This window comes from Euprymna scolopes, chromosome 30 (genome assembly GCF_053919585.1).
Source record: "Euprymna scolopes isolate OS-2025 chromosome 30, ASM5391958v1, whole genome shotgun sequence".
Classification (NCBI taxonomy): Eukaryota; Metazoa; Mollusca; class Cephalopoda; order Sepiida; family Sepiolidae; genus Euprymna; species Euprymna scolopes.
Window position 1 is genome coordinate 85,869,271 of NC_136511.1, and position 13,471 is coordinate 85,882,741.

The following is a 13,471-nucleotide window of genomic DNA, read 5'->3' on the forward strand; positions in this document are numbered from 1 at the left end:
CTGGACACTGGTGATTCTTAAATCTCTTTAATTTATTTGGCCTAGCAACAATTTATTAAAATGAATCTGATTTTTAAATTTTACAACTATCTACATTTGTTTATGATTAAAATCATAAGGCTTTGGATATTTTTACATTTCAGATTGTAGCTTTTCCAAAAAATTCTTTTTGGACATAGTATCATTTTGTATACTGCTGAATGCACATGTTAACATTTTTACCTAATAAAATTAAAAAAAAAAAAAATTGAAATCATTGCAAGCTATTCCAATTTCAAACCTCACAACTATTAAAAAGTCATTTGCTTTTTTGAGCTGTCAAATAATTTTTGTATACAGGACAAATCTTTTTTCCTTTATGTTTTTCTTTTTGTGCAATATCTATAAACAGTAGTTTCTGATGGCTAATCTGATTTTATTTCTTAACCATTTCAAAATGAAACTTTTTCTTCAGCTTAAAAACTGTATTGTTCTCATTAAAAAGACTTTGCTCATAGGATTTGGAAGACATTCATATATTTAGTTCGTATTCAGTTTGCACTATTTTCGTTTTTTTTTTTTTTTTTTTTTTTTTTTTTAATAATCTTATGAATTTCTTTTATGGCTGAAAGATACTTTTTTATTTAGCAATGGATTATAAAAAAAAAGTTTTTTCTTTTTTTTCTTTTTTGTTTAAAATAATTTTGTTAAAAAGTCCCCAAAGATTTGAAAGACTTAGGAATTACTTAATTTTCTCAAGTGTCCTCATATATTTAAAATCCAAATATCAAGTGAATATTCTGGTATTTAGAACTACTTATTTAATTGATAATATAAAACTTGTGGGTTGATATTGTATGTATTCTTGTGAGGGAGGGGCTGAAAAGGTTAATCTTGAGTTTCTGAATTCTAAAAATATATTTCTGATGTTACTAACTAGTTATTTTCATTAAAACATAAGTAGATATCTTAAAATCACTAAGGGGTGGAGGTGGCAAGAATATCACTCAATTTTACTAGAGCTTAAGGATCTGGTTAATTCCAGCACTGTGCGAAGGTTAGTGGGGGGGGGGAGAAAAAAGTCAAATATTTATGTGAATGTACTCTATTCGCGCCCATAATTTAGATTATATTGAAGCTTCTTATTTGGTGTCTGTAAGTCGGCTGAATCTTTCTCATTTGACTAATTAGTTTGTTTTTATGCTCTCCTTCCCCACCTTTCTGGTTTAGTTTTTAGAAAATGTTTAACTGTTTTCATGGCTAGTTCTTTTTTATTAGGTAAATCTTGATTCAATTTAAATGAATTACAAGGACATCTTATTTGAGGTTAAATCTGATGTGGTCATTTCGTTTTAATTCCAGGAATCCATCAAAGAACCTGGAAAAACACAGCAAAATAAAGACGAGAAAATTCAGGAAACAAAAGCTGAGACAGTTGATGTCTCTTCAGACAAAGAAAACAGGTGAGGCAAAGTAGAATAGTCTCAATTATTGCAACCAAGGAGAGGAAGATAATTTTTATCTTGCTACCATCTATTTTTCGGTTCAACCAATTTTATCCACCATAAAATACCAAAAAATAAAAACAAAAATGATACTATATCTTAATTTTACTATGAAGCCTGGACTGAAATTGGTCTACAGCAAATAAGTAATAAGCCCCCCCCCCCATATATATATTGATGTTTCTGAATTTTTGAGATGAGGATTAGTTATTTGTATTATTTGAATCATCAGGCTACTGTTCTCACCTTGACTGTCATTTTCACAAGTGTGAAAATCTCACTCCAGATGAGAACAGTAGTCCAATGAATTCAAATAATACAAAATTGAATACTTGTTCTTAAGTAATGGTAGCTATTAAAAACAAAAACAACCATTGAAAAATGACAGATTTAAATTTTTCTTTGGGGATTTTTTGTTAGACACACACCCACATATATATATATATATATATATATATATATATATATATATATACACACACACACACACTAGCAAAAGTATCCATCGTTGACTGGGTTCAAAAACAGCCTACAGAAAATGGACTCTGATTTATGAAAGTATGATAGGTTATGAAAAGGAAAGGTTGTAAAGAGATAGCTTCGAATTTGGGGTATCAAAACCAAAGCAAAATATGATGAAAGTAAAAATAAAATAGATAAACCCCATAATTTATTATACCATACCTGTTCACACTGAAACACTTATCACAATATTCTGTGGATCTATATTAAAAAAACCTTGTTAAACGTTGTGACATATTTCCATTCAATGGAGGTCAGGTGCGAACGAACACCCCATAATTTTATTATACCATGTTTCTTCAAACTGAAACATAATTATCAAAGTATACTTACGCAGATAGATATGAAAAGTCTTTATTAAAGTTTGTGCCTATTTCCATTCTATGGAGGCCAGGCGCGAACGCAGACTCCACAATTTTATTATACCACCCCTTTTTAAGTTAAAACATACTTATGAAAGTATTATTATGTACATCTATATCAAAAACACTTGTAAACGTTTTTTTAAAAAATTTTTAATTCCATACTTTGTGGACCAGGCACGAAAACCACCGTTCTGCCAGATCAAACATACCCATTCCTGTGTCTCGATACATCTATCATTATATGTAATCAGTTTTTAAAATAGTCAACCATATAGGAGCCTATTCGTGACCAAACACACCCACCAACATTCAGCTTTATATTATATATGTAGGATTTTTTTTAAGGGGTGGGGAGTAGAGGCTTAAAAGACTTATCCTCTTTAAAATATAAATATATATTATTACTTGTGCGAGATTTCTGATGTCCAAATCCGTCCAACCTTTTTGAGATTTCAAAAATCTTACCATTTTATTAGATTGAAAAGAAAGATCTTGCAGAATTTTTAATTTTGATTTCAAATGATGTATTTTGAAATAGTTTTGGTTATAATACCTTTACTTAAATTTTAAAGAGTATTTTTTGCTCTATCTAATCATTTAAATTACAACTAGTGATGCTCAGCTCAATGGTTAGATGCTGACGAAACTCTACAACACTTCCCAAAGCCAGAGTTGCACCAAAAGAAGTTCATGCTGACTGTTTGGTGGTCTGCAACCGGTCTCCTCCATTATAGTATTTTGGATGCAAGCGAAACCATTACGGCGACAAAGTACTGTCAACAAGTGGATAAAATGCATCAGAAACTTCGACAACACTCAGCATTAGTCAACAGAAAGGCCCAATTCTCCTCCACGACAATGCTTGACCGAATGTTGCTAAATCGACCCTGCAGAAATTGAACGAATTAGGCTACGAAATTTTGCCTCCTCTGCCATATTCTCCAAACTTCTCACCTACTTACTACTATTTTTTCAAGTATCTCAACAACTTTCTGCATGAGAAATGCTTCAAAAACTTAAGCAATATTAAAAACACCTTCAGCAACTTTATCATCACCAGGACGTAAGATTTTTACGCTACTGGCATAAATACACTGGTTTTGCATTGGCAAAAGTGTGTTAATTCTGATGCTGCTTATTTTGATCAATAAATTTTTGTTTGAACAGAGATTTATGTTCATCTGAATTCAAAAGTTAAAAACTACAATAACTTTCTTGTCAATCTCATAGTTAACTCCACAGCTCTGTTTTTTATTATGATGCAACAAGTCTATATACCATATTTGCTAGTAACTTGCACCATTTTCAAAATCCTTATTATAACTTCTCATAAAAAAACTTTTCAACTACAAAAATGTTATATCATATTTATCTGATATTGTTAACTGATTGTAACTTAAATGACTTAGGGTTTGCATAAACTTATTTCTATTATTATGGAAAATGTCTTGAAAAGGTTTTGAAAATTGTATTTATTTCCAGTTAGAATTTGTCATAAAATCAAAAATACTATTTAAAATATATTTTTTAAATATTAAATAAAACACTATTAAAATAATGTTTAGGTTTTAAAAATAAAATCAAAATAAATACATTCTTCTTCAATTGCACCATATTATTTCTGGAATTTTCGATGCAAGAGTTGCATTCTTTTATCACTAAATTACTTGATGTTATCCATATACTTTACAGGTGTACTGAATTGAAATGCAAAAGTAAAACAAATGCAGTGTAGACCAATTCACAGTGGGCAAAACAATATTTAATCATGCTTGATTGGTCAAATAGAAGTGGGTCAATATAAATATGAGCTGAAAATAATTCCAAAATCATTGAATGATAAAGTACACTAATGTAGAGCTTAAGCGGTTAACACTTGTTGCGTGTTAATGTAGAAAATTTTGTGCAAATAACTTTAAAACTACTTCATGAAATAAAGATAAGTGACTTTTCCTGGTGTCAGTTACAAAGTGTTTTGGTTTATATCGTTTTTTTTTTTTTTTTTTTTCTTCAGATATCATTTTGTCTGGAGAAGGCTTTAAAAATTTGAACCCTGGAAATTGTAGCCATAGAGAATTTATTAAGTTAATGTATAAATGCATGTCAGTATTCCCACGCATATTTACTTATATTAATGCATTTCAAAAATATGTATAAAAAAGGACAGTGTTTTTTGCTATAAATAGAAAGAAAAAAAATATGGCTGGTAAAATTGGAAGCCAGAACACTTTATTTTCTTGTAAACTGAGGGATGGAGCAACCATATGTAACTTAACCCAAGATACTTCATTATTATTCTTACATCATGAATGTCTAAAGTTTAGTCATTTGTTGCACTGTCAGTTAGATTTATAGGATAACTTTCTATTCACGATAGATGACAACAAAACTCATTAACTATTCTTTTTTTTATATTTGATAAATTGTATTAAGTTTACTGTTACACACTGTTCTATTTACTAATATCTTTTTATATTGAGGATAAATGTTTAGACTTTATAGGGGTTTTTTTTTTTTTTTTTTTCAATTTTCTCAAGCCACACCAGGATTCCACATTATTTTTTAATAATCGGAGCATTTGGTGTTTAATTGATATAAAAAAAAAAAAAAAACTATTTCTTACAGGTTAAATATTTAGAGAATAGTGAAGAACTCTTTAAAAGCAAAGAACTTTCCTTCTCCCTGAAATTTTCATGAACAGTTTTTTTCAAAGAACTTCCTATCTGTAGAACACATTACTATAGGACCACTTCCTTACAAGCTACAACATTGCCATATTCGATGTCAAATAATTGGCATCAACCATCTTAAGTAATCAAAGTTGGTTGATTCTATTGAAATCCTCATAATGTTCATCATTCAACTGACAATCTATCCATTTTATTCTCGTCAGATGGCTTTTATCCTTGATAATTTGTGGTTCCTACGTTAAAAAACAAAACAAAAAAACACATGAATGCAAATTTCTGCCAATATTACACCTATGCTAACCTCTAAACAGTTCTTATAATTAAATCATTGATATATTTAAGAAATAGCAATAGTCTCTATTTACTTGTCTGTTTTTAATGTGGATAAAATCCAACTCCCTCAAAAGGAGCACTGTAGATTGAGATAAAAATGAAAATTGCTTCAGTCTAGAATGATTTCTCCCTCACTGACTGAAAACAAAATACAGTGTGGTATCAGAATTACACTTTGATCCTAGCAAGTCTTGTATCTCTCCTTTTCATAATGATTAAAAAAATCTTTTTAATGTTGTATGCTTAAATTTTGATCAGCCAACTATATATGTGATAAATTGTTTCAAGTTAGAATACAAACTAAATATTTGCAACTTCTTCATTATATATTGAAAAAAATTTTGCTCATGCTTGATATTTTCTTACTTCTCTAGACCATTATCTCGTGACCCTGTAGTGATGGTTGAGAAAATCACTAAAGCTGCATTGGATGAAAACGCAACCGAAAAAGAACTAAAAGAAGAGGAGAAGAAAGAACGTCCCACCAGCAAGCCTCCTCTGAAACGAATGAGAGATGATACTTTCCGTAATCGCTTTGAGAAGGATCGTTCACATAGTGTACCCAGCAGGGGTCGTGAATTCGTACGAGGACGTGGACGTAGTCGTGGAAGGGGCCGAGGTGGTTTTAACAGCAGGGGTCGTAGCGACTTTCGCAATTATGATCGCCGCCTTCAGCCCACTGACCACAATAAGCCAAACAAATATGCTCCAAACAAGTGGCAAGAGAAACAAACTATAGAAAGTGAGCATAGTGAAGGCGAGGTAGAAGTGGAGCTGTCGAAACGGCGCAGGGGTAGAGATGAAGAGAGCGACGTGTCTGTTGACGAGACGAGCGGCACTACCAGCGAGAGCTGTAGTGAGAGAACTTCAGAAGCAAGGGATCTTCTGCATGGAAAAGATGAAGAAGGCGGTAATAAGCCTCTTCTTCATCGAGAAGAGTTGGAACGTAGACCAATGATCAAAGACAATAAAGATGAAAAGATGAGACCAAATGTTTGGAAAGAGAGAAAAGATGAAAAACTGAAAGAGAAAAATGAACGCAATGAAAAGGATTCGCATAAAGATGATGGCAAGCATTTTAAAGGAGGGAAACCGCCAGCAGCTTTTGTGCCCAGAGGAGAACCCTCAAGAAGAGGCAGAGGTAAAGCTCACTGTCAAAATGTCTTGACTTTTTAAACCAATTTCATTTAATGTATAGAAGAAAATAAATTATATATCGGCTACATCCAAATGTAACTAGCACTGCATAATTAAATATATTAGATTTTAAAAATTCTCAGCTAAAAAAGATGAATTTCCTTAACATTTTAAGTTTTTATTTTGTTTATTAAAAAGAAAAAAATATTGAACATATTTTCATCACAAATTTCTCAAACTAATTTTTTTTTTAATATTCCCATTGTTCTTGATTTCTAGTTAAAGCATTTTTCTTAAATCAACAAAAGTTGAAAGTTACACCTTTTCTTTTTTAGATTTAAAGAAAAACATTTTCTTCTAAAAAGCATGCTATTTATATGGCCACTTTAAAAAATCTTTATTTTGATTCTCTTAAAAAAATAAATTTATCAAGTTTAAATAAAAATTCAGTTTTTGAATCTTAAGATTTTTACAAGAATTCAATTTTTATTTATATTTTAAATTCTTTTCTGTAAAATTTATTTTGAATTATGATTGAATGTATTTTAATTTTCAGATGTCTAAGAAACGTAAATAAAACGGTTTTGAGAACTGTACTAATCTGGCATGCCTGAGTTCTAAGTGTCATTCCTTAAGTGGTAGTTATAGTCAGTTAACACACTTAACTTCTGGCGTGGCTGCTACCAGAAGTAGTCACAAGGCAAATCAGTTCCTTCACTTTTATTGTTCCTCAATATTTCTATTAATATTATGAAGCGATTTATTGAAATAAACTATAGGAAAATTGCATTATTGAAAAATATACAATAAAAGTTAACAAAATTATATAGATAAAAATAACAATCTTTATTTGCACTTTTAATAACGAAATTAAAAATTTTTTTTTATTTTATTTGAAATTTTAAGAAATATGTTTATGAAAGTATAAAAAATGAAATTATTGAAATCAAAATAGCAAAATTTCAGACCAAGCAGGAATTAAGGATCCTGGCCAGCTTCACTGAGAAAAGAACAGATTTTGGGTGACACTGCTTTAACTTTCATCTTCGTACTTTCTAGCGGTTTTTGCAATCAGGAGTGCATTTTTTTAAATATATTTATACAACTTTAATTAATCTTTGGATTGATATTTTTACTTAAAAAAAATAATTTTTTAATAAAACTACTAATCAACAATACCCCCCACTATCCAACAATCATGATGTTGTTTGCACAGCAATTGAGAAAGCTAACATGCTTGCTCATCAGTTTGCTTCAAACCCAGCAAGCCATTGCCTCCTCGATTTTCCTCTGCGGACAGAAACCACGCTAGATGATCTGAAGATCACGCCTTCCCAAGTACATGATATTATAAAAAACCTAGACACTTCAAAAGCATGTGGACCTAATCTCATCTCGGCTGTGCTATTGAAAAAATGCTCTGCTGAGGTTGCTCCTGTTCTCTCTAAACTCTTTTAACAAATGCCTTAACGAATCTTGCTTTCCTGCCTGCTGGAAAACTGCTTCTGTGGTATCAATTTATAAAAACTCTCGTGAAAGAACTGACCCATTAAATTATCGCTTAATTAGCCTCCTCTTTTCGTCAAAATATTTTAATCCTTAATTAATCAAGCTCTAGTCCACCACCTTACAGCTGCTAAACTTCTCTCTGACCACCAATATAGATTTAGGCAAGCCCGTTCTACTGCAGATATTCTAACTGTAATCTCTGAACATTTATACCAAGTATAAGGCAAGGGAGGGGAGGGCAGTAGGCCTAAATATATCTAAGGCTTTTAACAGGGTATATAGCATGATGGTCTTCTCATGAAAATAAAATCCTATGGTATTACTGGATGAATGCTTAGCATAATTAGATCCTTAAATGGAAAGAAGAATCCAGGTTGTCCTCGATGGGCGTACGTCCAAAAAATTTGATATAAATGCAGGTGTACCTCAGGGATCAATCCTTGGACTTTTATTATTTCTGATATTCATAAATGACTTAACTGATAAAATTGTCTCTGAGATGGGTATATTTGCCAACATACCTAAGGTAATGGCTGAAACCCTAGAGGAAGACCTCTGTCGTGGAATGGGGTAAAAAATGGATGGTAACATTCAACGCTGTTAAGACAAAGCTCATTTCCTTTAATAATTACATGAAACCTAACCAACCACCAATAGCTATGGCTAGAGATACTTTACCTGAAATCTCCTTGGCTTAACGTTCACAGGAAACATGAGTTGGAATAGATAGATCGAGATCATTGGTAAGGCTGCTGCAAAGAAGGTAGGCTCTCTCTATCGTGCTAGAAAGTTACTTACGCCTGAAAGTATCCTTTACCTTTACAAAGCCACCATTTGTCCATGTATGGAGTACTGCTGTCACATTTGGGCTGGTGCATCTGCTACTAGTCTCTCGCTCCTGGACAGGGTCCAAAAGAGAGTTGCCAACCTAGTAGGTCCCAAACTGTCATCTAAACTTCAGCCCCTGTCCCATCAATGAAATGTTTCATCCCTCTGCATGTTTTACAAGTATTTTAATGGTGGATGCTCTGACAAACTAAAAGCCCTTATACCCCCTCGCCAAAAATACCCGACAAGCAATGAAGTCCCACCCCCTACACAGTTGAAATCCCTAGATGTAAGAAAGCTTTTTACTCTAATAGCTTCTTCCCCAGAATGGCAAGACTTTGGAATTCTCGTCTGGTTTTCTGCTTCCCCAACTGTACTGACATGCAGAAGTTCAAGTGTAATGTTAAGACATCTTGCTGCTAAACTCCCTACATAGCACCCCTGCAACTTAGGTCCCTGATAGTAGCCCCCCTACATCAATGTTGCAATGTGCCTTGTTTGGGGTGAAAATGTAATTTAAAAAAAAAAAATTCCCTCGAAAATTCAAGTTTTACTTGTATTGCTGCTAAAGTTAATGTTTTAAAGAATAATTAAATATTGATTTGTATTAAAAACTCACGCAGAAAAAAAAAAAAGGACTCTACATTATAAAAATCAATCTTGGTTACAAAATTCTGCAAAACATTTGCGAACATTCAAACCAGTCAGTTAATTTATGTTTCTGCCCTTTTAAACTTTGGTTTAAATAGTTTATTTAAAATGTTCTAAATTTTTAATTATTACTCCGGTTGTTATTTTTTTGTTTTGTAAATATGTAAATATATTACTTGTAAACAACTACTTGCTGGCGACAATTTTAAATGTGATATTCGTTCAAAACATGGTAAAAATATCAATTCAAATTTTAGTTTAAATAATTTTATTCAAAAAATTGTTTTTATTTTTTAAATGAAAATATCAGTCCAAAGATTAATTAAAATTGTGTAAATATATAAAGAACGCATTCTTAATCATAAACCTTTCTAACACACCAAGGTGAAGGTTAAAGTGGAAATCTCTTCTTTTCTAAGTGCAGCTGACCGGGGTTCTTAATCCCTGCTTGATCCAACATTTCAGACATCATAAAAAAACATATCCAACACATATTCCCAAAATAGTTTAAAAAGTGTTTTCAATCATTATTTTATTTATTTATTTTTTTAAGTGTTAATAATTCTTAAGAAAAAAATGAGACTAATTTCAATAATTCCTAATTAAAATGAGATAGAAAAACTTTTTAATGATTATCAAATAAAAAAGAATAAGAAAAATGTAATATGAAAAGAGTACATGCACAAGGAATGTATAGGTGTGAGAAGGAACTGATTTACCATGTCACCACTTCTGGTAGCAGCCACACCAGAAGTTAGGAAGTATATTAGCTGACTATAGAACACTTTGCATGCTGATGTTATTTCATAAGCAAAATAAAAGAAGGCTCCTTTTGAACTGTTACAAAAACAGTCCTTTAAATTTTTTTTTTTTTTTTTTTTTCTGAATACCTACATAAATCGGGATATTTTTTCAAAAATGTCTTCAAATAAAATTGAAGATTCCATTTAATATTGACTGTATTTGATTAATACAGCTTATGTTTGGAATAAAAAAATTGCTTTGATTCAAATTGTATGGAAAAATTAGCAGAAATACATTTTTTTTCCCCAACTAATGTTACTAAGTCTGGCATTATCTGTTGAGGGGAAACAACCACATGCTTCTCTGCTAAAAATATAAACATATTTGATGTTCCAGATATGGTAGTCTTTTAATCTTATAAATAAAAATGTTGCTTTAGACATTTTTCTTTTAGGTATGGTCACAATAATAACTCGCATCGCCAAAATCTTTGGAAAACGTTTTCTTTTTTTTTCCCTTCATTACTAAGGGCCACAATCCTAAAATAATCCTGAGAGAATTTTTATTTCTGACTTGAAAATTTGGCAAATGCATGTATCTAATAAGTTATCCAAAAACTTATAAGATCGAGTCATAATGTCTCTCTCTCCTCCATATAGGTTTCAGCTAAAATTTTCAAACTATCTTATTTTTTAATCACTTCATGTTTGAATTTCTCATCGTCTGAATTAATATTAACTACTCTGAACCATTCAACATTTATGGAAACTGTATAATAACTCAGTTTTTAGTTTTGCTTTTAACTTTCATATTTTTATTTTTCTTATTTAGGGGGTCCTTTAATTAGAGGTAGAGGCAACCGATTCTATTCCTCTCCTCCCTCAACTCGAGGATTTGGCAGGTATAACCCAGGAGGAGGAGGAGGTGGTGGAGGTGGTAACCACCATAACCACAATCATAATCATAACCATATGCGGAATGAAGAACCCGAAACAACAAGGTCCAGGTAAGTTACTAGCTATAAAGATTCTATCTTTTAATATTAATTTTTAAAGATCTAAAAAGAAAATCATTCAACCAAGCAATCTTTAGCTCCAATTGAACTTAATTTTTCTTAAAAAATTTGAATAAATATTAAAGGTTTTTAATTTGTAAACATTTAAATGAGATATATATATAATAAACTAGATTTGGAGACCTTTTTATTTTCTATCTTCATAAACGTTTATAATTAAAGATTGTGGTAAATCAACCAATATTTTGGTCTATTTTATGCCATTTTCTGTTATTTAATCCTGAAATATAATCCTTATGTTTTGCCTATTTTTTTTTAATAACAATTAATTTCCAGGAAGAAGAAAATAAATATATAAAAATTGTTTTGCTTATAAAAACTTAATAAATTTTCCAGATCTTTTGACTACCATTTATCAAAGGAGTAATATAAGAAAATAAGTAGAATTGAATATTGAAATTATACTTTTTGATATTTAATAACTTTTTTAAATGTCTAGTCCCCTCTTAACGAAAATTATGATTCTGTGCATGTACACAGTTGTTTCCTCTCTCTCTATATTTTTTTTTGTGGTATTTACTTCAACAATGCTCAATACATGCATGGAAATGTGGGAATGAAAGATAGACATCTCTAGCTTATTTGCCATAGATATATTTTCATACTGCTACTATATATACACACACACCTTCCTATGACAGATTAGTTACACAAATGGTTGTTTCATTCTAAAGGAGAAAATATCAAGCTAGTTCCTGTATAAAACTTTATTCAGGTATTGAGCACTATTATAATAATTACATAAGAAATGTGTGTGTGTGTGTACGTACACCCTTTGTAAAAAGTAATGGTGCTAAGGTATATTTTGTAAGTATTCATATTAATAAACTTGTTCTTTTTAATTTTTCAGTTTGAGACATTTGATTTTTCATTTCATGTCACTGATTCAGACATTTTATATGAATATTAGCACGAACATTGACAAAGCATTTTTTTCCATAAGTTTTAATGATGTACATTAATATATGATAGGAATATGCAGATGAAATGCAGTCTATTCCCAAAGTGTCTTAAATTTACCGCTTATTTCTTAATGTGTCCAGTTTATTAAAATGTTCTCTACAAGTGCGGTTGTTAACTTAATAGGTAAAATTTTGTTTGAAAAAAAATTTTTATGCATTTCTCTATGGCAGGATTTGACTAATTGTGGAAACAGTTTTCTTTCTTATGGCAGATCTCGTCGCCATGACCGGGCCCCACCCCCACCTAGATTTGCACGGCGTGGAGGAGGAGGAGGAGGACCTCCCTTTAATGAGCGCAGTCGGGCCAATTATGAGCGTGGTGGTCGTGGAAGAGGTCGAGGTAGAGGAGGCAATGCTTCTACACCTTACAATAGCAAAAAACCAACTTTGACTAAACAAAATTCTTCAGATTTTGCTACCGAGGAGTGGGAGACAGCTTCTGAAAGTAGCGATGTATTGGAAAAGAATCGTGACTCTAAAAACGATCACAAGGACAAGGATAAGAAAGAAACTGTCCCTGTGAAGAAAAGCTTTTCCAGCCAGCGACCTGTGAACGACCGTCAAAACCGTCGTGGAAACTCTACTGATCCCCGCAAATCTCAAAGCATGGAAAGAAGTAAAAATGCGGTGAAAGAAAAATCCCCAAATGCAGCAAAAAACGGTTCAGCTCCCACTAGGTCTGGTGGGAGCTCAAATACAAAAAATAAGACCATTAATTCAAATCGCAAAGAGAACATTGCAGCTGTTTACAGGGTTGATTCAATTGTGCCAAATGATCAAACCGCCATCAATAATGCATTTAACAGTCTTACAAGCAAGTAAGTAGCTTTTTTGTTTCTTTCTTTTTTATAGAGACAACATAGTTTTATAATTGCATTGGTTACATGTTACTTTGACAACTGGGTTGATGATGATGAATTAACTTTTTTTTTTTTAATTGAGTACATTTTAAAATATTTAGAATAATGTTTTGACGCATATTTGTCTATGTGTTAAAAGCTAGTTAAATGAAAATGCATATTTTTGTTTCAATGTCATGTGGATAGTATCTATTACTAGTCATCTTAACTCTTTGTTTTGCTATATACTTATCAGTTTTCACTCCAAAAATATGTATTTAATTTATTTAGCTTTTATGATTGTTTTAGCCTTGGGTATTGTTACTCTAATT

General features: G+C 31.4%; 1 protein-coding gene across 11 annotated transcripts in view; it reads left to right on the top strand.

Annotated features, from left to right (window-relative positions):
• LOC145254879 (uncharacterized) overlaps positions 1–13,471 on the top strand; it is a 182,963-nt gene that overhangs the window by 112,721 nt on the left and 56,771 nt on the right. For all 11 annotated transcript variants that reach the window (XM_080113754.1, XM_080113756.1, XM_080113758.1 and 8 more), the window contains 4 exons: positions 1,342–1,442; positions 5,769–6,535; positions 11,095–11,269; positions 12,495–13,118. In XM_080113754.1, the coding sequence (XP_079969880.1) occupies positions 1,342–1,442; positions 5,769–6,535; positions 11,095–11,269; positions 12,495–13,118 (1,667 nt within the window). The remainder of the gene's footprint in view (positions 1–1,341; positions 1,443–5,768; positions 6,536–11,094; positions 11,270–12,494; positions 13,119–13,471) is intronic.